The sequence below is a fragment of the Megalobrama amblycephala genome, linkage group LG8 (assembly GCF_018812025.1).
Source record: "Megalobrama amblycephala isolate DHTTF-2021 linkage group LG8, ASM1881202v1, whole genome shotgun sequence".
In the NCBI taxonomy this organism is placed as follows: domain Eukaryota; kingdom Metazoa; phylum Chordata; class Actinopteri; order Cypriniformes; family Xenocyprididae; genus Megalobrama; species Megalobrama amblycephala.
The window spans coordinates 23,734,511-23,760,284 of NC_063051.1; the positions used below are offsets into that span (position 1 = coordinate 23,734,511).

Consider the following 25,774-nt stretch of genomic DNA (forward strand, 5'->3'; position numbering starts at 1 on the left):
TAGCCAGGGAAAATATCCTTTCTGAAGAGTTGATAGACGAACAATACTGTTCGCTGACCGAACAGATTAATTGATTGTAAAAATAATTCAGCTACATCAAGTTAATTCGATTAACTGATTTAAATATGTATAATTAATGATAACGAGTTATGATTAATTATTCATATTTCCCTTTTGAGCTAATTCGCTACACCCCATTAAAAGTTTTCTTCAGTTTAATCATTGAACAGACCTGTTTGATCTACTTCAAATGATGACCGGAATGCTGTTTCAACATAAACACTAGATGATTACCTCAGCACATAACAATTAATTTACCAGCAGAGGAAGTCAGATAAAGTCTTTCCCAAACACTGTTGCTACAGCATATAAACATTTACATGCAGCAATACAGACTAATCCAATATTTGACATTTTGGCGTTTTCTGGCCACATTCACTAATGTTTCATAACAGGTAATAAATTAACTCACCATTTGCCTTGTATTTCCTAATGTACATACAGCAGAAGTACTGCAGATGAATGAGAGTGAACTGTATTTTTTTTTTTAAACTAAATTAAAATTAATGAACTTCATCATTGAATTTGGATTTCGACGCAAGTTGAATTTGCACAGAAATATGTAACTGTAAAAGGGTGAAGACATGATAAACTATATCTTACGCACTCCAGTGTTAAAAGTCAGTCCTCAGGCGATTCATGACACATTTCCTCTGTGACACACCCTAGATATTCAAAACCATGCAATTGTCTTTCCTACTGGCAGCTCCTCAATCACTGCTGTATACATTACGCACATAACTTATTGGTCATAGTTCACTGGAGTTGTAATGTCTCTGAGAATCATTCAAACATTTCCTCCACCTATTTAAGCTTAAAGGTGCAGTAAGCAATTTCTGAGAAATGCTGTTGAAAGTGGATCAGACGAGCACCAAAACACACTTGTAGCCAATCAGCAGTAAGGGGCATATACACTTATGCCTGTGTTTGTGAATTTGGGGGCAGACCTATCAAAATAGGGGTGTGGTACTTTTGGGTAGTGGCGTGTTTGTTTTGGTGATTTCAAATATCAAGAGCGTGGCTTATTTTGAATAAGTAATTACTTCACGGCAAGTGAAGTAAGAGTAGTATAAATGTAATCTGTATGCAGGGGCGGAGCGAGGGGTGGCTTTTGGGGTTCAAGCCCCAAATGTCTTTTCAAAATCCCAGAGACTTTCAAGTTTGAGGCTTTTTAACAGTGCTGTCAAAATATAATTTTTTGATACATATCTCTACTAAATGTTAAACTGTTCAATACCGCTTTTCCGCAGTGTCCATGCACCGATGCTGGCAGCACTTTCTCTCTCTGCTCTCCGATAGTGAGTTCAAGCACACCACAGCTGTACACAGCTTTCTGTCACTCACTCAGCGCAGCGGCAGGCCAGGCACTTAGACTCTCTTTTGGTCCGGGTTTTTGTTATGAAATGATATTACTCAACTTTAGCACATTTGTCAGCTAAACATTCATTCAGTGTTTCCCATTAATGACCCCGTGTTGCCACTCTTTCATAATGAACTGAAAATGTAAAGCCCTCATTGCAACATAAGCAATGACGTACAAGACTGTGATTCAACAAGACTGAGGGAAGTTAGCAAGGGAAGGTCATTAAAAAAATGAACTGGAACGCAGCCATTGTAGGGAAGCATGCGATTTTGGATGCAGCCCGTTTTTCAGAAATTGCTTAGTGCACCTTTAAAGCACTGAAAGTTAGGTAATTGAATATCATAACAGAAAGTCAATTTCTGCTTAAGTAATTATATATGCAGGTTTTTAATGGATAAACACAGTGGTCATTTCATTCCAGTAGCTGACACTTAAGTCACATTTATCTTAGATGACTGAAAGTGCAAAAAGAAAATCTTTCAAGGACAAAAACCCTTTTCATTGATGTAGGATATAGTTTGTGTCCCTGGGTATAAAAAGACATGATGGTGAGTAAATAATGACACGGTTTTAATTTTGTTGTGAACTATCCTTTGAAAGTTATCAACCTGTCCTGAACTTAAAGGATTAGTTCACTTTCAAATTAAAATTTCCTGATAATTTACTCACCCCCATATCATCCAAGATGTTCATGTCTTTCTTTCTTCAGTCGAAAAGTAATTAAGGTTTTTGATGAAAACATTCCAGGATTGTTCTCCATATAGTGGACTTCAATGGCCTCCAAATGGTTGAAGTGCAGCTTCAAAGCGTTCTACACAATCCCAGACGATGAATAAGGGTCTTATGTAGAGAAACCATCACTCATTTTCTAAAAAAAATGAAAAATTCCATACGTTTTAACCATAAATGCTCATCTTAAACTGGCTCTCTTTGTCTTCCTCTCTATTTGAATTCCGACAGTGTAGACACTGCTAAGTGTATTACTGCCCTCCTCAGGTCAAAGTTTGAACTAATTGTTATATACTTGCACTAGCATATTGTATATGACAATTTAGTTCAAACTTTGACCTGAGGAGGGCAGTAATACATTTAGCAGTGTCTACACTGCCAGAATTCTAATAGAGAAGAAGAAGAAGAGCGCTAGTTCAAGATGAGCATTTATGGTTAAAATGTATAAAATTGTAATATTTTTTTAGAAAAAGAGTGATGGTTTCTCTAGATAAGACCCTTATTTCTCGACTGGGATCACGTAGAATGCTTTGAAGCTGCAATAGAGTACCTCAGGGATGACGTGTTTTTGTAGGCCAACCCGGAAGTTAGCGGCGCACGGGTTCCCTCGATTGAAAGCCTATGCATTTTTCCCATAGACTTTTGGAAAATCGCAGAAAATAAGCTCTGTGTTTAACAAAGGGTTATGACACTTACACGTTTTGTCTATCAAGATAATCTTTACAAGTTAAAACAATATTTATACATTTTGAAGCCTAAATAAAGTCGTCAGATATAAAAAGTTAACAGTAGGCTCTAAATGGACTACAGCACACCATGGTCACGGATCAACCTCACCACCACCAAGCTTCCTCAAACTGTATTTAGAAAAAACAACTTTATTTAAAAACATGCTCGCTGATTATGATCTGTGCTGTGTATGAATACTTATCCACTTTTTACTGAGAAATGCTGTCCAAATGTTCTGTTTGTCATGATGACGTCTAAAGTCCCCGCCAAAGGAAATAGTCCCTTTTAGCAATTTGTTAGCAACCGCCGTTTTTAAGACACAATTAAGGTTTAAGAAATCACAAGCGGGTTATAACTGGTGTATTTTATGTCATAGATCAAAACGTGAAAATATTTAGAGGCTTTGATAACCATAGACCCTATTTCAGGAAATTTAGCAAAAACCCATTAAAAAAACCCATAGACTTTACGGCGTTGGAACCGGAAGCCCTAAAATGCTAACTCGCTTCCGGGTTTTGCCTACAAAAATGCGTAATCCCTACTCCAGGTACTCTATGAAACTGTAATTTTGACCTCCAACCATTTGGAGGCCATTGAAGTCCATTATATGGAGAAATATCCTGGAATGTTTTCATCAAAAACCTTAATTTCTTTTTGACTGAAGAAAGACATGAACATCTTGGATGACATGGGGGTGAGTAAATTATCAGGAAATTTTAATTTGAGAGTGAACTAATCCTTTAATGTGAGTAGTGAATACTGATATCTGTTGGTCGAAGGGAGAAATGATCTTAATCAAAAATTTGAGATTATTTTAGGACAGCAGCTCAGCTATTTCTTTTCTTCCTTCATACTCATTTTCCTCCAAAACATAGGCTAGGCTACTAAATATAAAGCATGTTTGTTGAATAATTCGTTTCGAAACACCTCATTAAATCCCCTAGCACAGCAAGCAACATGCATGGCACAACCAAATTAATTCCAACAACGATACAACACATTGGCATTAAAACAATTATACTTAAATACTGTTCAAACAATATTGTTCCAACAACGATACAACACACATAGAGATTGGCATTAAAACAATTATACTTAAATATGGTTCAATTTGGTCCTAATTAAAAATTCTGAATGTACCATCAGTCTGCAAAACTGTTTTCAAACTGGGACATTAACTGCTTTTATATTAAATTAATGATGTCCCTTGAAAGAGGATTACATTTCAGGGTCTTTTAAAGGGATAGTTAACCCAAAAGTTAAATTTATCCCATGATTTACTCACCCTCAAGCCATAGGTGTCTATGACTTCTTTCAGACGAACACAATCGAAGATATAGTTTTAAAAAATCCTTAGTCCTCCAAGGTTTATGTTTGTGATTGGGGGTCGCGTTTTGAAGACAAAAATAATGCATCCATCCATAAAAACGACTCCAGGGGGTTAATAAAGGCCTTCTGAAGTGAAGTGAAGATATCCATATTTACAACTTAAATTCAAATAACTAGCTTCCGGCAGACAACCATACGCAGAATGAAGACGTCTGAAAGAGTCAGTCATTTACACCTAGGATGGCTTGAGGGTGAGTAAATCATGGGATAATTTTCATTTTTCGGTAAACTATCCTTTTAAATGACATGTGAACGTTTACAACCGTCTGCACTAGAGAAAAGGGATCTGAAGGTTCTAAGTTTATCCTGAGGGTGGCAGTGTTGCTTCATGCTCGATTCAGAGCGCAGCCTGATAAGAGACAGACGAACACAAAATACAACTGGCAAACTACACAAACATACATCATATTTCTGAATACTAGACAATAAACCAAGCGTTGAAAGCCTTTTCAGACTTTATGAATTACAACTGCAAATAACCCATCAGAGTTGAGCATTTCGTAATTCCTTTTAATAGGTTATATGACTTATATGAAACAAGTGATAATGTTTTTAGAAATTCCAGAAAGTTACATAGGCCTAACTGAAACATCCGCTTCCAAACGGAACATTAAAGCAGAACTAAGCAGATATACAGAGGATGCATCATAAAATCACTTCAACATTAGAAAACTACAGCTACATCTGTTGAACATTAATTGAAAAGCTCATTTAGAAACAAAGCGCTATTATAAAACACACACGCACAATACAGTCTTCTGTGCAAAATGTTTTTGCCATGATACAAGCTAAACAAATAAAACGCATATGGGATTAAATCAGTAAGGGTAAACATAATACATTACATTCAGTCTCTGTGTGTCCTTCTTTTCTAATGAATAAATTAACATTTTACTCTCTGCCCACAGCTAAATCAACCCTCTTTGTTCCTTCTCAATCATTAATAATCACCTCTCGTTTTATTCATTCTTCCCCTCTGCTTATACGGTGACCAGATGGTTTAAAACAAAAAAAAAAAAACAAAAAAACAGGATTGTCAGAGATCAAGCCTAAACTTTTATATCGGCATCCTACACACACACACACACACACACACACACACACACACACACACACACACACACACACACACACACACACACACACACACACACACACACACACACACACACACACACAAAAGGTTTTGATGAGCTTTAGACTTTTAAGATGTTTTTAAGATGATTGCAATGGAAATGGCTTTTCAGACTTCAAAAAGTGAGTACGTTCATAAGGTATTCAATTGTTTAAGTCACTTTGTCAGAAAGCCATACAGGTTTGAAATTACATGATGATAAGTAAATGACATTATTCTAATTTTTATTTGAACTATCCCTTTAAATCTATACACATTGCTGGTTCCTTATGATAGAAAAGGCTCAAATCACAACAATATCAGTTTAAAAGTTATTTACAACATTCAAACTAAAGCTAAAATCTGGACAAACTCCATCAGGACACATGGTTTGTAAAATATGTAATCTCCTCTCCTCTTTATAGTGTGCAGTTTTCAGTAGGACAGTCACTGTGTCTCTGATTGGTGTTTCTTTCCTGCTCTGGTCTTGTTCCCATCGTTGAGCTGATGATGATCTCCTTTATGAAACCGATGGGCTGCTTGCTGTGTCCTCTGCACTGCTTCTTCCTGATGGTCTTCAGGACCTGCTTTCTGCTCTGATGTCGTCTTCTCTACTTCTTTCTGCTGCTGGTCGCTGGAGAGTTGCTCACTAATATGAATCTTCTGTTGCACCTGCAGATAGGCCTGAACTCTGTGCCGCTGGGCTCGACTTTCACTGAAGTCAATGACTCGACACTCGTACGTCCCCTCGTCTGATGGTTTGACGCTAGATAGACGGAGCTTATGTGAGATGTTGCTGCCAACCACTTTTACCACCTTAAAATAAATATAAAATATGATTATTCAACATTCACATTAACAGAGACTACCTCAAAGTAAGTCCTTATAAGCTAATTAAGTTTGGGAACTTAGTTAAAGGGTTAGTTCACCCAAAAATGAAAATAATGTCATTTATTACTCACCCTCATGTCGTTCTACACCCGTAAGGCCTTCATTCATCTTCGGAACACAAATTAAGGTATTTTGATTAAATCCGATGGCTCAGTGAGGCCTGCATTCAAAGCAATGACACTTCCTCTCTCAAGATCCATAAAGGTACTAAAAACATATTTAAAACAGTTCATGTGAGTTCAGTGGTTCAATATTTATATTATAAAGCGACAAGAATACTTTTTGTGCGCCAGAAAAACAAAATAACGACTTTTCAACAATATAGTGATGGGCCGATTTCAAAACACTGCTTCTGAGCTTTATGAATCGAATCAGTGACTCGGATCTCCTATCAAACAGCTAAACTGCTAAAATTTTGGTGCTCCGTGTCACTGATTCGATTCGTAAAGCTCCAAAGCAGTGTTTTGAAATTGGCCCATCACTATATTGTTAAAGTCGTTATTTAGTTTTTTTGGCGCACAAAAAGTATTATCGTCACTTTATAATATGTTTTTAGTACCTTTATGGATCTTGAGAGAGGAAGTGTCATTGCTTTGAATGCAGGCCTCACTGAGCCATTGGATTTAATCAAAATATCGTAATTTGTGTTCCGAAGATGAATGAAGGCCTTACAGGTGTAGAATGACATGAGGGTGAGAAATAAATGACGTTATTTTCATTTTTGGGTGAACTAACCCTTTAAAGGGGCTATATGTAGAATTCAGAAACCCTTGTTATTAGCGACACCGGTGGCTGTTAAGTGAACTGCAGCCAGCAATACACGTCCAAGAAAATGAACGTGATTCAAGGCCCCGATATACTCAAGGCAAAGTTCTTTTTTGTTTTTTGCTTATTACAGCCTTATAGGCAATGTTCCCTCTAAGCTGCGTGCGTGCGTGGCCGCGCAGAAAAAAATAATTGCCGCGCAGAGAACAGACATGAAAATCATGTGTGGGGAAATCCATTTGATTGTAGTAGTTTAAATGAGAAATAATTGAAGTGCTCTGGACAACCGCTATAGAGTTTATTGTCGCTATAGAGTTAGAACCGGTGAATGCGGTTTACAGGTTTCATAGAAAGAGAACGACTGAGCGCGTGTGAGCTGGCTGGCCCTGAGCCAAATCAGTCGCGGTAAGAATACTGTCATGTTTGCGGACTAAATACCTCAATACGAGAGGCAACGCAAAGTGAAAAGAAATGTGAAATAAAACGTTATGTTTTAATGAAAAGTGGTGGAAATAACGGATGATGGGTACAGAATGCTAACAAAACTCTGAGACATTTACAATCACACACCCACCACAGGTCTAGCTTGCAAACTCAAAATACATCAGTGATATACCTCAGTTTAAATAGATTATTGTGTGTGGTGGTGCTGTGGGTTTCAGGGATGTTTAGATAACTATAAACGAGTTAACGTTCACTTTTCTTAAAAATATTTAGCTATCAGATCTGTTTAAATGCTTCAGTTTGTTTTCACTTTATAATATATTAAAACAGATGGAAGCATTTAAACGGATATAATACTGTACATCAGTTTAAATACTTAAATATTATATTTTATTATATTATAATGTAAGCCTAATAAAAAATTGATCTCACAAGCGGATTGTTTAGGGCTCCTTGCCACGAAAAATCTTGAATCCTCCTGGTATAAAAAATCTGGGAAATTCATAAGCAATAAACATGTAATTTTAATGGTTTAACACTGTCTGTTGCTAATAATTGACTGTACAAAAACACATTAGGGTTGTTCCAAACCATCATTGTAACTGCTCATATTATATTATTATAAAGAATTGAACTGTCCTACAGGAGGACAGAAATTATTTTTTAATAGAATTTCTTGGTAAAGACTGGTACAGTTAATACAGCAATGTGAAAAAATCTCAAGTAATTTAGTGACTGAACTGCTTGTTAAATGTTACAGTTGCATGATAAAACCATTTTTTGTGTGTGTTTAAGTTGATTGTACAGGTCTGATATAAAGTATAAAGTTTTTGCTCAGGTGGCCAAAATGTGCGCTCAACAGAGAAAAGTATTGCTCAGCGAGAAAAAAAATTAGAGGGAACATTGCTTATAGGCCTATTGTTATCGGACATCCAGACGCCGTCCTCGCTGCTGAGAGCGATGTTTAGATGAACAGGCTATGTAAATATGAGCTGTGCTTTCTTCTTAATAACAAAATAAACACAACAAAAATGCCAGCGGTGAGAAAGCGCTGATCATGATTATGAGCACCGATTAATATTAGTCCACCTATTGAATAAACATGTTTGGAGTACCAGAGAGACATATCCCATAACATTAAGGTAAAATTAATGAACATAAATTAATATACAGGTAGGTAAAGCACCTCATGGCCTATTTTGCAGAAATGTTTGTGTGTGTTTGTTTTGTAAATAGAATCTCATAAAATTTCAGAATAAACCAACATGTAAACCTGATCATTGAGCACGTATATTTAAATTTCTAAATGCAAAACTCACACTTATTTTATTCGCCCCCATTGGTGTGTTTTCCTGTGGAATCACCTGTAGACACACATTTAAAACCAAGTGCAGAATTTTAATATATTGTAGCATTCCTCATGTGAATTTTTATTAGAACTATTGTTTTAAAGTTACACACTGCTGGCTCCTTATGACAGAAAAAAAAAACATAAATCACAACAATATCAGTTTAAAAGTTAGATACAATGGTCAAACTAAAGCGAAGACTAAATATCTGGACAAATTGTGTCCAACTCTGTCACAAGCCACATGGCTTGTAAAATCGGCACATGATTTGAAAAAAACAAATCACGAACGAATACTAGTTAAAGCTTTCCAATGTTTATTTTAGAAATATTATTATACTTTATAACAAACCACTTGATAACCTTATCTATTTTAAAGAATAATTAATCATCTTAAAGAGATGAAAACAACAAAATAAGGTAACATAAAAACATTTGAACAAATCAAAAGTGAGTTTGCGGCTTTCCTGATTGGTTGTCAATGCAGGTTGCTCCGCCCAGTCTCTGCTGTGTCTGGTGTACCACCACTGGATCTCCAAAGAGACGGAGGAGGAAGTAGCTCCTCTGAAGGAGCACGACATCTCCACATCATCACCAGCCTGAGAGACCTTGTCACGAGGAACCTCAGTGAAAAGAGCTGGAGAGAAGAGATAAAAAGTATTATTAGTCATTCTGCTCTCTACATATTATCATTGCCGCAAATCTCTTCACACAGATACTTTCAGTCTTGTGTATGAGTGTGCATGTGTGCGATTAAAAGTCTGACAGTCAAATGCTGAAGAAAACTAATTGCAAACAGTACTGGAGATAATTAAGCAGATACATTTGAGGACAAACAATATAATGAATTCATTAGTATAAAACACACACAGAGTCTGATGGCCTAAAGGGACTCGCTGTTCTCGATGTCTTCATTCAGTCCTGCCATTTATTTCTCACTGGACTATTGTGCAAATAAAGACTTTAAGTTTTTATTAATTGATAATCTTCACCTATAGTCATACTTTTTCTGAAAAGGCAATGAAAGTTGGAAACTGCAGTGAATTGTACATATAGGTGCATTTTTGGAGTTTTGCCAAAAATCTAGGTAGATGTGAAAAATAAATAATATAAAAGAAATAATTAAGGAATAACTTATCACAGACAATTATTTTATTAAATATCAGCCTATTGCAAACCCCAAGATGGTACAGTATGTGTTTATTTCAAGACATTTTTCCCATATTCATTCCTTGTGTGTAAAACTACTTTCATGCATCACGGTTTAGGCATCTTGCTTAGAAATGCTAAGGATGTTTTTCACTACATTTGCCTGGCATACGCTTTTTTGAAGATCTTTGATGTTCTGGTAATTTAGCAAAGTGATATGAAACTCTATTGCACTCAACAAGTCTCAAAATACCATATTTATGATTCAACCATTTGAAGCACACTGTGGCAATGCTAGCATTTTGAAGCCGTGTAACATTAGTAATACAAACACGGCACTTTTCAGAGGAAAATCACAACAGGTAAACAAAAAAAGTCAAGCTTAATCTTTGTAAACACAACATCTGCTCTGCTCTCATTCACTGTCCTTTCTGGCTCCTTCTCGCCATCCTTTCTCATTAATATCCACCTGAAGTAATGTCAATCTGACGTCTGCACTGCTTATGGAACAAGACTGCTTGTCAGACAGGACGTATACCAGAGTGCATTGTGCTTTTGACAGCCCCATGAAAGATCTTTCCAGAATGGCCTCCAAAGATTTAAATCACATCAGTACTGTCAAAAAAAAAAAAAAAAAAACTTCAACCTTCACCAGCTCAACACAAAGTGATTCTTAACAGGATGCTGCTGAAACACAGCAAACTTTATAAAAAAAAAAAAAAAAAAAAAAGTTCAAACTTCACATTCATCTTTCATTCAAGTTGTCATCTAAGAGTTTTCAAACTGAGGTCCAGGGGCCACAAGAGAGTGGCAGGAGGTCCGTGGAAAAGTTTATAAAAAATAAAAAAAAAAAATAAATATATATATATTATTAATTTTATATATATATATATATATATATATATATATATATATATATATATATAATAATAAAAATAGATTAAAATAAATAAATCAATTTAAAAACAAAATCATAAAAAATAAATATTAGTTATTAAATAGATTGAATTAGATTAAAATAAAGAAAAAAAAGGTTTAATATAAAAGCTCAAATTAAATCAAACAAACAACACATTTTACAGTACTATTAGAAGTAGAAAAATATATAATAATGTAACTTAATAGAAACTTATTTTAGATTTATAATATACATTTTTCAGTGTATAAATTTGGTGTTTATAAAAGATTTACATTTTTAGGATGGGTTCCCATTATATGTAGGGGTCCGTGGCATCTAAAAGATGGAAAACCCCTGGTCTAGGCAATAATAAATTAGACTAATTATATTATGTGTCTAATTATATTTTACAGTGTCTCCTACTAAATGAAATGATAAAGCATCTAGAATTGAAAATAATAAATTCCATTCTATAAAGTATTATTTTGCTGTACATTATTCACATTAAAAATATCCATAAATCCATAACTTAAATAGTTGATATTTATTCTAGTGAAACAAACAAATCCAGATTTGGTATGTTTGATTACAGTACAGAAATGGTTTCCAACAAGACAGTAGGCTGCTTGAGCTAGAATGGCCACAAAATCATATTATATATTAAAAAAAAAATTACAGAATATAGGATATAATTTACAAATTCAATTAATTTTAAAAGTATGTCCTGCTCCAAACAAAAGGAGTAAAATTAGGCCACAGTAAAACCTCCACCTCTCTCTGCCCTTCTGTCTTTCTGTGGAAAAACAGATGTCATAAAATTACCACATTCATAGAAGGATGAAGGATGACACTAATATTCTTACTGTGGAAAGCATTTGATCGCATTGAACAGAAAATACTGTGTTTTGTAAAGGATGCATATAGATATTCAATTGCATACTACTGGAGTGCATATGTACAACCCAAATTCCGGAAAAGTTGGGACGTTTTATAAATTTGAATAAAATTAAAACTAAAAGACTTTCAAATCACATGAGTCAATATTTTATTCACAATAGAGCACAGATAACAAATGTTTAAATGGAGAAATTTTACAATTTTAAGCACAAAATGAGCTGAAATAGACGTCATCTGGAAACCTTTATATACCTTTCAGCATTCATAGTGCCTTCCAAAACATGCGAGCTGCCCATACCATATGCACTTATGCACCCCCATACCATCAGAGATGCTGGCTTTTGAACTGAACACTGATAACACGCTGGAAGGTCTCCCTCCTCTTTAGCCCAGAGAACACGGCATCCATGATTTCTAACAAGAATGTCAAATTTTAACTCGTCTGACCATAGACCACTTTTCCAATTTGAAACAGTCCATTTTAAATCAGACTTGGCCCACAGGACACAACAACGTTTCTGGACCATGTTCACATATGGCTTCCTTTTTTGCATGATAGAGCTTTAGTTGGCATCTGCAGATGGCACGGCGGATTGTGTTTACCGACAGTGGTTTCTGGAAGTATTCCTGGGCCCATTTAGTAATGTCACTGACACAATCATGCTGATGAGTGATGCAGTGTCGTCTGAGGGCCCGAAGACCACGTGCATCCAATAAAAGGTCCTCTGCCTTGTCCCTTACGCACAGAGATTTCTCCAGTTTCTCTGAATCTTTTGATGATGTTATACACTGTAGTTGATGAGATTTGCAAAGCCTTTGCAATTTGACAATGAGGAACATTGTTTTCCACAATCTTTTAAAGCACTCTTTCACAGATTGGAGAGCCTATGCCCATCTTTACTTCTGAGAGTCTCTGCCTCTCTAAAACATCCCTTTTATAGCTAATCATGTTACAGACCTGATATCAATTAACTTAATTAGTTGCTAGATGTTCTCCCAGCTGAATCGTTTCAAAATTTCTTGCTTTTTCAGCCATTTGTTGCCCCCGTGCCAACTTTTTGAGACCTGTAGCAGGCATCAAATTTGAAATTTGGCTAATGAACCAAATTATGTGGTGGAAAACATTATCAATATATAATATTGATATTGTTTGTTCATATAATACTTTTAATTTAGCTATGAATCAAATTTAGGCCTAGATGTTGATCAAAATTCACAGAACAAATATGTTTAATATGAGCAGAAATATTAATATACCATTACATTTTAATAATATGACTTATTTTTCAAGATTTTATGTAGTGCATTTTTAAATTATTTACATCAACTTAACAGCTGAGCAGTTTTGGTCTGTATGTTTCACACTGAAACTTTATCCAAGCATGCAAATAGCTCGACACAAAGTCAAGTCAAGTCACCTTTATTTCTACAGTGCTGTTTGTTTCAACGCAGCTTTATAGTAATAACAGGAAATGATTCAATGATGCACACACACACCATGTAAACATCTTTTCCCTTTGCATCTTCATAATTACTCCCTGATTTCTGCTCTTTGTTTCTGTAATGAGAATCTACAGCGTGACCATCTGTTTTCTTTGTTTGGAGAGAGAAAGACTTTGCGTCCTACAGTTTCTCTGGTCATTAATATGCACAGTCTCTATTCGGTTGGTATAAAGGTAATTATCCAGATTCTAAAATGGTGCAGCGTTATTGTCTGAGAGCTGATCTGACCAGTGCAAACACAGACTCATATTTAACATATCTTGATTGCTAAAGCTGTATGCTCATCACACCCAGAGCACTCACGATCACCAGTGGCAGAAGTTAAGTGATCTCTCTTTTTAGAACTGTTTATAAGCACTGCACATCTTGACACAGCATTTTAATTGGTCTTTTTCTTCTCTGCATATCTATTGTTGGCTCTGTGACAAATAGCTTATTTTCCTCTAGTAAGTTTCTTGGGATAAATGCATCTTCAAAATGCATAAATATAAATAATTAGCAAAATGTGGAAAACATAAACAGAGAACTACAAGTTCCTAAGCATTCAGAAAAAAAAAAAAATTTGTTGAAATATAGAACAAACTTTTTAGAATATTTAAGTAACATTACATGAGCAAGAGGAAAAATGGCATGCTTGTAAATGAGATATTGTTTTTATACAACCATTCAATAAACAACCATCTTTAACACAGATTTGCCAGTTACAGTAATTTGTTTTTGTTCCACTAACAAAAATAGTTCCTGTTGAGTCTGTTGAGTAAATGATTCAATGACTCATTCACAAATAGTCACTTTTTTCCTTCCTGAATGAATCATTGTTTTTGAACAAATCAGTTGCATGAATGATTCAACTGACTCACTCATTTGTCGCCACCTGGTGTACTGATGAAACCTGCAGAAAGAGTCATTGTAAACTCCGGAACAAACACAGACAAGCAGAATTATAAATGCTGTTTAACAGCACTCTTGAAATGCTGCTTGAACAAGCATTAGGACTAGGACTGTCACGATATCAGATTTTTCAACACAGTTATCGTGGCCAAAAGAATTCACGATATCGATATATCGCGATATCTATAGAAACCTTTATGCCAATGAATCACACCATTGCATACAACAACTACACTTAAAGGTCCCGTTTTTCGTGGTTTTTTGAAGCTTTGATTGTGTTTATAGTGTGCAATATAACATGTGTTCATGTTTCGCGTGTAAAAAAACAGTATTTTTCACATAATTTACTTATCTGTATACCGCTGTTTCCACTGTCATAAAAACGGGCTGATGACTTCCTTGTTCTATGAAGTCCCTCCTTCAGAAATACGTAACGAGTTCTGATTGTGCCAGAGGTTCCCGTGTTGTGATTCGACAGCAGTTTAGCGCATCTTGCCCGGAAAGGTCACGCCTCTTACCATAACGTGGAGATGCATGCGCTCAGTGTTATTGTAAACATGTCTTTAATTTTACCCTATCAATTTGAGCCGGAATCAGACCCGGTGATTGGACTGCGGGATGAAAATAACAGCGTTTCGACTACAAACGCAACTCTTGTGTATTCCTGTGGGCGGAGGTTAGTCAAAAAACTGTTTTAGTGACGTCATTAAAGAAGGAAGTAGAGGGATGTAGTCCAAACTGGCCGTTCGATGTAGGCGACTTCTGTTTAATAAAATATCTCGCTTGGCATTGAACTTTGAGCTTTAAAATTTTACAGATTTTATTTATACTCTAACAACAACATTACACACTAACTAAAGTTTGAAACATGGGATCACAAAGAACGGGACCTTTAAGGGTAATCAGATACTGATAAACAACTGATAAACACAAGGCACAATCATTTTTACTTTTTGCACTCTGTCTTTAGCAAATTTTTATGAAGACAAGCATTTAGTTTGTCTGATTTCAAGCTGGAGTAAAAAACACTGCCTGAATGTATCTCGAAGAACTGAAAAGATTTTCTGATGCACATTTTAAAGACCATGCTATGTGATTTTATTTAGAGGCAGAAATTATATTGTTTATAGTATTCTATACAGTGATAAAGGCTATGTGTCACGGTTGATCAATCCGCTGTCTCATTCTGGTGTCTGTGTGTTTGTGTGGGTGTGTCTGGTTGATTGTTCTGTGTGGGCGTCGCCGCTGATTGTTGATCAGCGGCAGCTGTGTGCAATCATTATCTGCCTATTTAACACCTTGTCTTTCGTCTCGTGTTTGTCAGATCGTTGTTTGGAATCCTGGTGTTGTGTCCTGTGCTCTCTCGTGTTTGTTTGTTCCCCGGAGTGGTTTACCTCGTCGTTGTTTCCTGTTCCTGTTCTCCGTCGGACTCTCACTTTGGATTGCACTCACGCATTCGGACGCACGGACTCACGGACTCACGACACCATCTCACCTCACCACAGGATTTCCAGCTGCCCATCGAAGTCCCTGCGTCACCACTCTCCTGCTACTGTCTCTACTCGTTTAATGACTAACTCTGGTGTGAAGCTCTAATAAAGAGATTAACTTGCACTTGCATCTGTCATTCTTTCCGTGACACTATGTAGATTAGCATAGCATTATAAATATAAATTATCCTTACGAAAATAACCAAGATGGCTTGAACACAGACAAACCATATACTGTCAAAATGGTGTGTAAATTCTCTTCATGTTAAATCATTCAAAACATCTCTATCTGCATTTTAAATCTACATTTCATATGGATTACATAATCAGAGAAAGTAGACTATTTCTTTTAAAATGTTTCGTTTAAAAGTAGACATTTCAAGCTTTCTATAGATATATTTCTCATGTCTGTGAGGCAAGTTCAGTTCATTTTTAAGACGTGCTCCAGTTCACGTGCAATGCAAGTGATCGCACCGGCGCCTCCATTATATTGTCTGCTATATTTGCTTCTTATATATTAAATCCAGGCAACTGGTTGATGAAACACTGATTAAAATTAAGATACAATTTATACAAAATGAAAATCACTTTAATGAAAGGCTTTCTACAAAACAAAACTTAATGAAGTGGTTAAAATCATGTCTGATGTCTGGCTGGAATATTTACGTGTCATATTAAAATGTGTATTATTCATTTTTACCCCTAGTATACAGTGAGGTCATCATGTGACAACAACATAGTGTACTAATGTTGCATACTGAACACACAGTAGCTTCACATAGTAATATAAAGTGTATACTAGTATGGAATATGAATTCCATTGTCCATTGACATGATTATTGTCAGTTTAAAGCCACTCCACTGTTGCTTTCATTTGGGTTGCTATCCTGTTGGTGCCACTGCAATTATGGATTGTAGAATGTTTTCTTTTCATTCTTTGTAATTTGCTTTTAGATTTTCTTTCTATTTTTAAGAGGTTTCCAGCAGAGAAGCATTAACGCAGCATGATGCTTTGCATGCTATAGTAGCTGGATTGGTGTTGCCAATACTTTAGAAATCATCCGGTAATACTTTAGAATAATGGTCTGTCAATAATAAGTAACTATGCAGGAAGTAATGCAGGACTAATGAGATATTACTTACTGATTAGTTAAGCGTGTTTCTATATTAGTTAATAGAAGTAGCTGAAGTGTTAATGCAGTACTACTCATTAGTCCTGCATTACTTACTGCATAGTTAAGTATTGACAGACCATTATTCTAAAGTGTTACCAATCATCCTTTATACTTTCCCTGAGTGATTTTCCAGGAACATTGCTTTGGATCAGGAATATTCCTTGTTCTTCATGGTGACGTGTTTCCATGGAAATGTACTAATGTAATTTAATGTATATAATTGCATGCTGGTGCAAGTTAATTATGCATTCAACAACTTATTTTTGATTAATTCTGTGAAATTAATTACCTTTTAACTGTAATATTACAGGCTACATTGTTCTGAGTTAAATACATAATCGCTCTATACTCTAACCCAAAGGGTGAATGCTTTTTATTTGTGAATTGCCTTATTTCTTACTGTGTTTGATATATTAAGGGATAAGGTACAAGAGGACTTGCAATAATGATTGCAAATTAATTGTGAGAACAGTTAAAGACTGCAGCAGAGTGCCTGTTTACACAGGTTTGTATTTTAGGATGCCTGGAGCACTGCATTGACCAATCAGCATTACTGTGGCCCACTAGTGGACTAAAACTATTCATTTGGGCTGTGTCTAAAACCTAAGGCAGCAGCCTTGCTGACCAGTCTGTCAATTACTTAATAGGCAGCATTTGCATGAAGGCACCTCTGGCTACCAAGGCATATTTAAACTTATTTAAACTTCGGATTCTGACATGCATTGTTGCATTCCTACCTCTGTATATGGTGGCATTTTTCAGATTTTAGATACAGCCAGCTTTAAAAACCTAATTTTAGCCATCCTGATCCTGGCTTTTATTGCACCAGTGAATGACATGAAATGTTAGAATAGACCTCTCTACCCACAGAGATGTAAACTTAATGTATTACCAACTATGACAATTCTCAGAAGGTTTACCACTGAATGACAGAAGTGAGTGTGAGTGTAAGAAGGCAAAGAAAAGGAAATAAGAAATGAGGAAGCTGTTGGCACCAGCATGATATTTGTTCCCTCACCTCTGCAAAGGGTTCATTGGTTTAATCTCAGCTGGAGCAAGACCTCCATACAGATGAAGACAGACAGCATGGGTTACACCCAGCTGAACAAGTCATTATTAAACCAGCTCATGCTGACCTGAGAAATGGAGAGAAATCACAGCTGACGATGATATGGCAAATTCTGTGTTTCAATATGCCAGCTTTAAAATGGAAATCCTAATAGTTTTCTTTTATATTCCAATTAAGAACATTGAATTTTAAATTGTTTTGTTACCTTGTTTTGAGTAGAATTTTTCTTTTTTTTCTTTCTCTAATTAAAATGGCTGAATCAAAATATGTTTGAATTGTTAGTCAATTTATGTTTTTTAATATCCTTAATATTACTTTACAGAAGGCTAACTTGATGGAAAATCTAGTTACTGTAACAAAAGCCAGTTACAAAATGACATCTTCATACAGAAAGTGGCATCATTTTTGAAGGAAAACAGCAGTATCATTAAATGATTTGATGAATTCTGTGATGTTTTGTGGTGTTAGTCTGCTACAGTTTCTATACTTCATTAAAGCAGAATATGAGAGTGAATATTCACAGAACTCTTCAGATTGCTCACTCAGGTTGTGCACCTCACTAAAACACAAGACTGTACAGATATCAGGACTAACTTTAACTTTAAATTGACTCCCAGTGGAGAGGCTGGTGGTACTAATCAATCCTCCACTCATTCACAGTGGTCTCATTTGTATTGATCAAAGACAGATGAAGACCTCAAAAATCCACAGCAATCACAGAACATTCATCATACATTGCAGAAGAACAAAGCAGAGGAAGAACACAGTTACGCAAACCCGAGAGTGACTTCTCTGCTCAAGAGATTGACTGTAAACAATGGCCTTGAAACCATTTCCATGGAAAGGCATTCAAGAAAACAAATGAATCCATGTTCAAGGCTTTTTTACTCAAATCCATGAGGACGTCTTCACGGTCATTTTGCAAGTGATGAAATCGAATCTGTCTGTTCAATATCAAAGCTGTAGTCAATATATAATTTATCTACATCAGTTGCCATGACTTAAAGGGATAGTTAACCCAAAAATGAAAATTCTGTCATTAATTACCCTCAAATCGTTCCAAACCTGTAAGACTTTCGTTCATCTTCGGAAGACAAATGAAGATCTTCTTGATGAAATCAGAGAGCTTTCTGTCCCTCCTTAGATAGCTAAGCAACTACCACTTTGAGTTCATAAAGAGATTGAAGTAATCCATGTGAATTGACCCGTTTACTCCAAATTTTCTGAACAGATTGACTTTAGGCTTTTATTCACATATAAACATTCATCAGCTCACATTGTGGTAAACGGAAGCATGTTTATTTGGCATGCGAGAACCAATGAGGTTTATTCTCATGTTATGCAGCACGTTTGAGCTTCTGCAAGAACCAATGAGGTTCATTCTCTTTACGCAGCATGTTTGAGCTTCTGCAAGAACCAATGAGGTTCATTCTCGTGTGTTACGCAGCACCTTTGAGCTTCTGCAAGAACCAATAAGGTTCATTCTCATGTTACGCAGCACGTTTGAGCTTTCTCAAGAACCAATGAGGTTCATTCTCATGTAACGCAACACGTTTGAGCTTCCACAAGAACCAATAAGGTTCATTCTCCTGTGTTACGCAGCACCTTAGAGCTTCTGCAAGAACCAATGAGGTTCATTCTCCTGTGTTACACAGCACCTTTGAACTTCTGCAAGAACCAATGAGGTTCATTCTCATGTAACGTAACACGTTTGAGCTTCCGCAAGAACCAATAAAGTTCATTCTCCTGTGTTACGCAGCACCTTTGAGCTTCTGCAAGAACCAGTGAGGTTCATTCTTGTGTGTTACGCAGCACGTTTGAGCTTCTGCAAGTACCAGTGAGGTTCATTCTCATGTTACACAGCACATTTGAGCTTCTGCAAGAACCAATTAGGTTTATTCTCCTGTGTTAGACAGCACGTTTGAGCTTCTGCAAGAACCAATGAGGTTCATTCCCGTGTTACGCAGCACGTTTGAGCTTTCTCAAGAACCAATGAGGTTCATTCTTATGTAATGCAACACGTTTGAGCTTCCACAAGAACCAATAAGGTTCATTCTCGTGTGTTACGCAGCACGTTTGAGCTTCTGCATGAACCAATGAGGTTCATTCTCTTGTTACGCAGCACATTTGAGCTTCCACAAGAACCAATGAGGTTCATTCTCATGTTACGCAACACGTTTGAGCTTCTGCATGAACCAATTAGGTTCATTCTCGTGTTACGCAGCACATTTGAGCTTCCACAAGAACCAATGAGGTTCATTCTCATGTTACGCAGCACATTTGAGCTTCCACAAGAACCAATGAGGTTCATTCTCGTGTTACGCAGCACATTTGAGCTTCCACAAGAACCAATGAGGTTCATTCTCATGTGTTACACAGCACATTTGAGCTTCCGTAACAGGTTTGTTCTCGCGCTTCAAGCAGGTTTGGTTGAGTATGTTCACTGATCAATATTTATATGATATATTTATGAACTCAAAGTGTCAGTTGCATAGCTGTCTATGGAGGGACAGAAATCTCTCAGATTTCATCAAGAAGATCTTCATTTGTGTTCCGAAGATGAACGAAAGTCTTACAGGTTTGGAACGACACAAGGCACAACATTTAGAGTCAGAGGAATTCCCAATGATGGCTTGGAGAAGAAGACATATTGAATGGGTCTTAATTCTGTTTATGTCTGATTGAAATAACAGATCAAAATACTGTTCCAAAAGACGGTTGAATATTTGTCATTTCCACTGTTGGTGCATGTTGCCAATGGACCCTGCCATTAATAGAAGCTTTTTATTTAAATATTAACAGTTAAACATTAATGAAACACAATACATGCAGCAAAAATGTAACATTTAAAACCTATAGCAATCTGATATTTATGAAGAATACTCAAACCTGTCATGATCAAACTTTCATTATATAGTACAGTAGCTGACTCATCTTAATGATTGTCAATTTGGTTTTATTGTGTTAATTTGTTACCCTTTACAAAGATTACAATAATGTGACAATTTACACAAAAAAATATATATTTATTTAAGGCAGCTTTAACTGTTACCAACAAAGACTGCTAGAAAAAAAATTAAATGGATTTTTAAATCAATAATAATACTCTATTGTTACTGTGACACATACATTGTGACAATTTGCTCCATTCTATGTATTTAAAGTAGTTTTATTTTTTTTATTTTTTTTGCCATGCAATTTAAAATTCATGACCTATGTCTGTTAATGTCATCATTTATCATAAAAACATCTAACTTTCAAAAACAACTCCTGCTAATGGTTTCAAGCTCTATTATTCACTAATTTTGAGTTAGCCTATACACTTGATAAAATCAACAACAGAAGCTCAAAACTTATCGAGTTGCCTGCCGATAGGATATGGTTGCGTTCCGAATCAGTTTGCGCATTTATGATGCCCCAGAAATGCTGTCTAGGTAGGCAGCTCATTTGAGACACATCCACAACACTCAATGCCGTTTCATTAGTTCCTCACGCCTACCGTTTCCAGATACGTGATTGTCCACTGCCAAATTCGCGCTGATTTGGGCATAAAGTCCCACTGAGTGTAAAATCCACAGCATCTCTCTAAACGAGCACATTTCTGCTCTATGCACTCATCAGATCTTGCCAGTAAAACGGCACATGAGCGTTTGTCTCGGTTGGCGTCTGTGTTCTGTCACGCTCTGGAGCGCACTAATTGCCAGCGCGGCTGTGGCGGAGGAACACACGGGGGAGGGGCGGGTGTATGCGATGAGGTTAGGTGAATTATCAATTAGGCGGAGGAATATAAACTGCTATGAGACCGGTGCATTGAAAGTCACTTTCTGTGTGTGCAAACTAAACATTTCAACAGTTATTGTCCAGAATTATGAAGACTTTTCATTTAATAGTGGTGCATGTTGTACAGATGATCAGGTGTCATCATTTGTACGTTTTACATTTGCCTTCAATTAATCTCATATACACAAAACAACCTTATGGTGCATTCAAATCATGTTGGAGATGAACTTTCTTAGTTTAAACACCGTGTTTCTGAGTAGATGGCATCTTGCTGAAGATCTTGATCACACCTGATGTAGTAATTATGACTTCCCAACTTGTAAATATGAACTTCCCTGGAGGACTTGATTAGATCCAAGGGGCTATTTACAAGACAATTAAAAAGTTTTCTGTTTTGGCTGTTCATTTACATGGCAACGGCATTTTGGGGGCCTGAAAACAAACTATTGAAAAAGGGTTTCAAAGTGCAAGTTTTTAAAAACAGTACCGTCATTGTCTCTGTGTAAACTACAAAAATGTGAATTTGTGAAAATAGTGACGTCATGCACATGCGTATTACATGTTACAGTTCTATAGAGGGTATGCATCGACGTCACTTTCCCGCCGAAAGCGCGCTCCCTCAGCTGGACTGAGTGGCGAAAGAACCTGCTGCGTGACTGGATTTAATAGGGGAAACTGAGGCTACGTCCACACGAAGCCGGAGCTTACCCTAAACCGATATTTTTTTTTCCTCGTCTCAAAAAATATCTGCGTCCACACGAAACCACTGAAACGACTCAAAACGATGTAGTATACATGCCAGACCATTACGTGGCGCTGTAATTCTGCCGCAGAAATGCACTTAAAGCAGCGAAGAAGACTTAGAGCATGCGCATAAACCTTGCGCGCTGAATACAAACTTTAGCAAAGCTTAGAAATAACACTTAATTTTGGTTCAGTAGCTTCTGCAGCATGAATGCAAGCATGTAGAGTCTGCTATTGCTGTTGTTGGTGCTGTTTTGTGGTGTTAGCGTGTCTGACTAGGGGTCGACACGTGGGGTGATGACATCATCGTTTCAGAAAATATACGGATTGCCCCGTCCACACGACAACGCCAAGCCGGCGTTTTCACATTTTTCCACTCTGGGACCCGGTTTCAAAAAATACCGGTTTCACCTTTCGAAAACGCCGGATCCGTGTGGACGAAACGCCTATCCGATAAAAAATTTGTGCGGTTTCACTGAAACGCGTCTCCGTGTGGACGGGGCCTGAGAAAACTCGAGTAAAACAAACGAATTACACTAAAGGTTGGACTCGAAAGTGTTCCTTCCAACTTCTCAAATAAACCTAATCCATGGATATTGACATGAAGCCAGGAGTCCTGTTTCCTCACATTTACAGTATATGTGCCTGATTTGATGCCGGGGAAATACATAAAGCAAATCTGTCTGTGAATATCTTATACAACTACAATATAGGTAGGTTTAAATCCGCGTAATCACTTATATCAATGTTATATCGTCATATTGTCCAGCCCTAAAACATATATAGTTTTATAGTATAGTGTTTGTCAGTGTTGTTTATTGAAAAACACCCAATTATGCAGAATATAAAATGGAAAATATTTAATTGATGAGTTGTCAACATAATTTATAACAATACAATATATATGGTATGATTTTTACCTCAAAATCCAACAATTTGACACAAAATGATAACTGCACATCCATGTTTCTCTGCCTGGAGTCCAGCTGTTTCTGTGAATTTCAGTGATCCATTTGCTTCTTTTTTCTGTAGCTTTTGGCAGTCTTTAAATATATACCTCAGGTTTTGTGTCAAAGCTATTTGTACAGTCAATCACAAAGCTCTTTCCCATTTTGGATTTGTTTTGTGTGTTTTTCGAGGCATTCACGCTGAAAACCAATGCTGCTGTCTTTTGCCAGTCTTTCCCTGCGTTCCATTCGGAAGGGCTCATCCCTATGCCCTAATCCCTTCAAAGGGTTTACCCTCCGGAGTGAGAGCTTCGAAGGGATGAAGGGTGTAGGGGTCAAAAAAACTCTTTTTTTGGAACGCACTTCTGCGTCATCTTAACGAGACAATCAAGGAGGAGTAGATTGTGCAAGCTGCGCCCTTTATTTAACGTTAGTTTATTTATTTATTTATTTTAGGTTTATCGCATGTAGGCTATTGTATATGTATTTTAAACATTTGAATGGACTGATAAAGGGAGCTGTAAAGTTTTTTTGTTGAAGTAAAATGTCGTTTTGACCATAATAATGTACCAAATCTAACTCGTATAAATATTACAGTAGTACATAAAAATATTATACCTTTATAGTTAAAATCGAACTCCTAGCCTCCTGTACCCATTCTGTGACGTCAAACTTCCCTGTGCAAAGGATCATGGGGGCCAGAAGTGTCCATCAGTTGTTCCCTTCGAAATCCTTCGTTCCAAAGGGCCCTTTGAAGTGGCCAGTTTTGAGCACTTCGGTTTGGAACGACCTTTCAATATGGCGGCCATGATTATTTTCACTCCGAAGTGCCCTTCGGAGGGCGATATATCCCGTTTGGAACGCACCGTCTGTGACCGCAGTCGTAACGGTCGACAGTGATGTCATGTGCATACCCTCTATCCGGTTGTTAAGTCTGACGTCACGCGGCAGCGCTTCCGGGTCCTAACGCTCTATCTCATACCACAAGAAAACAACAAATGGTGCTAATATACATACACGATGTGGTGTAATACTACAAAAAATATATAATTATAACCTTTATCTCCATACCAAAATTCCAGATGGCCAGACAATGATTCATCTTTTATAAATCATTAAAATATTAATATCTGTGACGCTGTGAGCACGGAGACTGTTGTGTAGACTGTAAGTATTTAAAATGTTTAACTTTTTTAAATGATTGATGTTTAATATAAATAAATAGCGCTCATAAACGGCCGTCGATGGCATTCTCAAGTGAAACGAGTCGAGGCTTGGACCCGGAAACGGCGTTCTTTACGTCACGACTTAACAAGCGGATAGGCGTGTAGTGTTTCTTTACAAAGTGACATTGCCAACTACTGGCCTGGCAGCAGAATTACAGCATTTTTAGTCGTTTTCGTGAATCCGCATGAACAGGGATTGTTTTGACAGCATTGTCTTCCGTACACGAAAAACACAAAGGACATTTTTCTATTTTAATTACATCTCTTTCGTGTAAACGACATATACATATACATATACATATATATATATATATATATATATATATATATATATATATATATATATATATACATATATATTATATTAAAAACACTGTAAATTAATCATCTAGAGTACTTTTTTAGCAGCATTGTATTTTCTTTGAGCTAGACTGCAGTGTTTTATAATCGAATAATTCTCGAAATAATTCTCATTTTATTTATCAAACTATATGATTTAAAGGCACAGTATGTAAGTTTTGCCGCTAGAGGTCGCTTTTTCAAAACAATAACAAAGATGTAGCTTGATGATGCTGTGAATGAGTGTGGAATCATGGGAGTTGTCATCTTCACATCCACAGCCGATAGAAAGCAATCTGATGGGACTCATGTTCATGGATGAGCTAATATATTAAAGTTTTATCAACGTTACTGTGGTAAGAAGCAGGGCAGGACCAAGGGCCTGCTCAATTACTACTCAGACAGGTCATTTTATTTGATAAATTAAAATTGTGGGTTAACACAGCACTGTTTTATTTGGTCAAAAGTGTGTTGAAAGTTGTTATAGCGTTACTCTGTGCATCCGCTCGGTGGCTGGGATGGGACTTGTTGCACACTACAGTAAGCTAGATCTATATTAGAATATTGTATAAAAGCTGGATGACTGTTGGTAAATGGAATGCAATTAATTTTAATTGTATGGTGGAAAAATGCTGTATTACTGTTACTACAACTAAAGCTCTTTCTGATTATGCTATTTTAGCCACTTGACAAAATAACATAGACAGAGAGCACTCTGAGGCACGGTACAAATCATGGTAAATAAAGAAAACAAGAGAACTATATAACAATGATTAGTTTACTGTCAATAAAACTATCCAAACAGTTGCTCACCTGTCTAAAAAAACGCATAAC

General features: G+C 36.5%; 1 protein-coding gene across 1 annotated transcript; it reads right to left on the reverse strand.

The window, feature by feature from the left end:
• Positions 1–4,766: 4,766 nt before the first annotated feature.
• Positions 4,767–21,859, reverse strand: vstm2l (V-set and transmembrane domain containing 2 like). Its single transcript, XM_048200142.1, has 4 exons — positions 21,404–21,859; positions 9,300–9,469; positions 8,804–8,848; positions 4,767–6,200 (listed from the first exon to the last, which is right to left on the reverse strand). The coding sequence occupies exons 1-4, from the start codon at positions 21,501–21,503 to the stop codon at positions 5,832–5,834; spliced, it is 684 nt and encodes a 227-aa protein (XP_048056099.1). The 5' UTR covers positions 21,504–21,859; the 3' UTR covers positions 4,767–5,831.
• Positions 21,860–25,774: the final 3,915 nt, after the last annotated feature.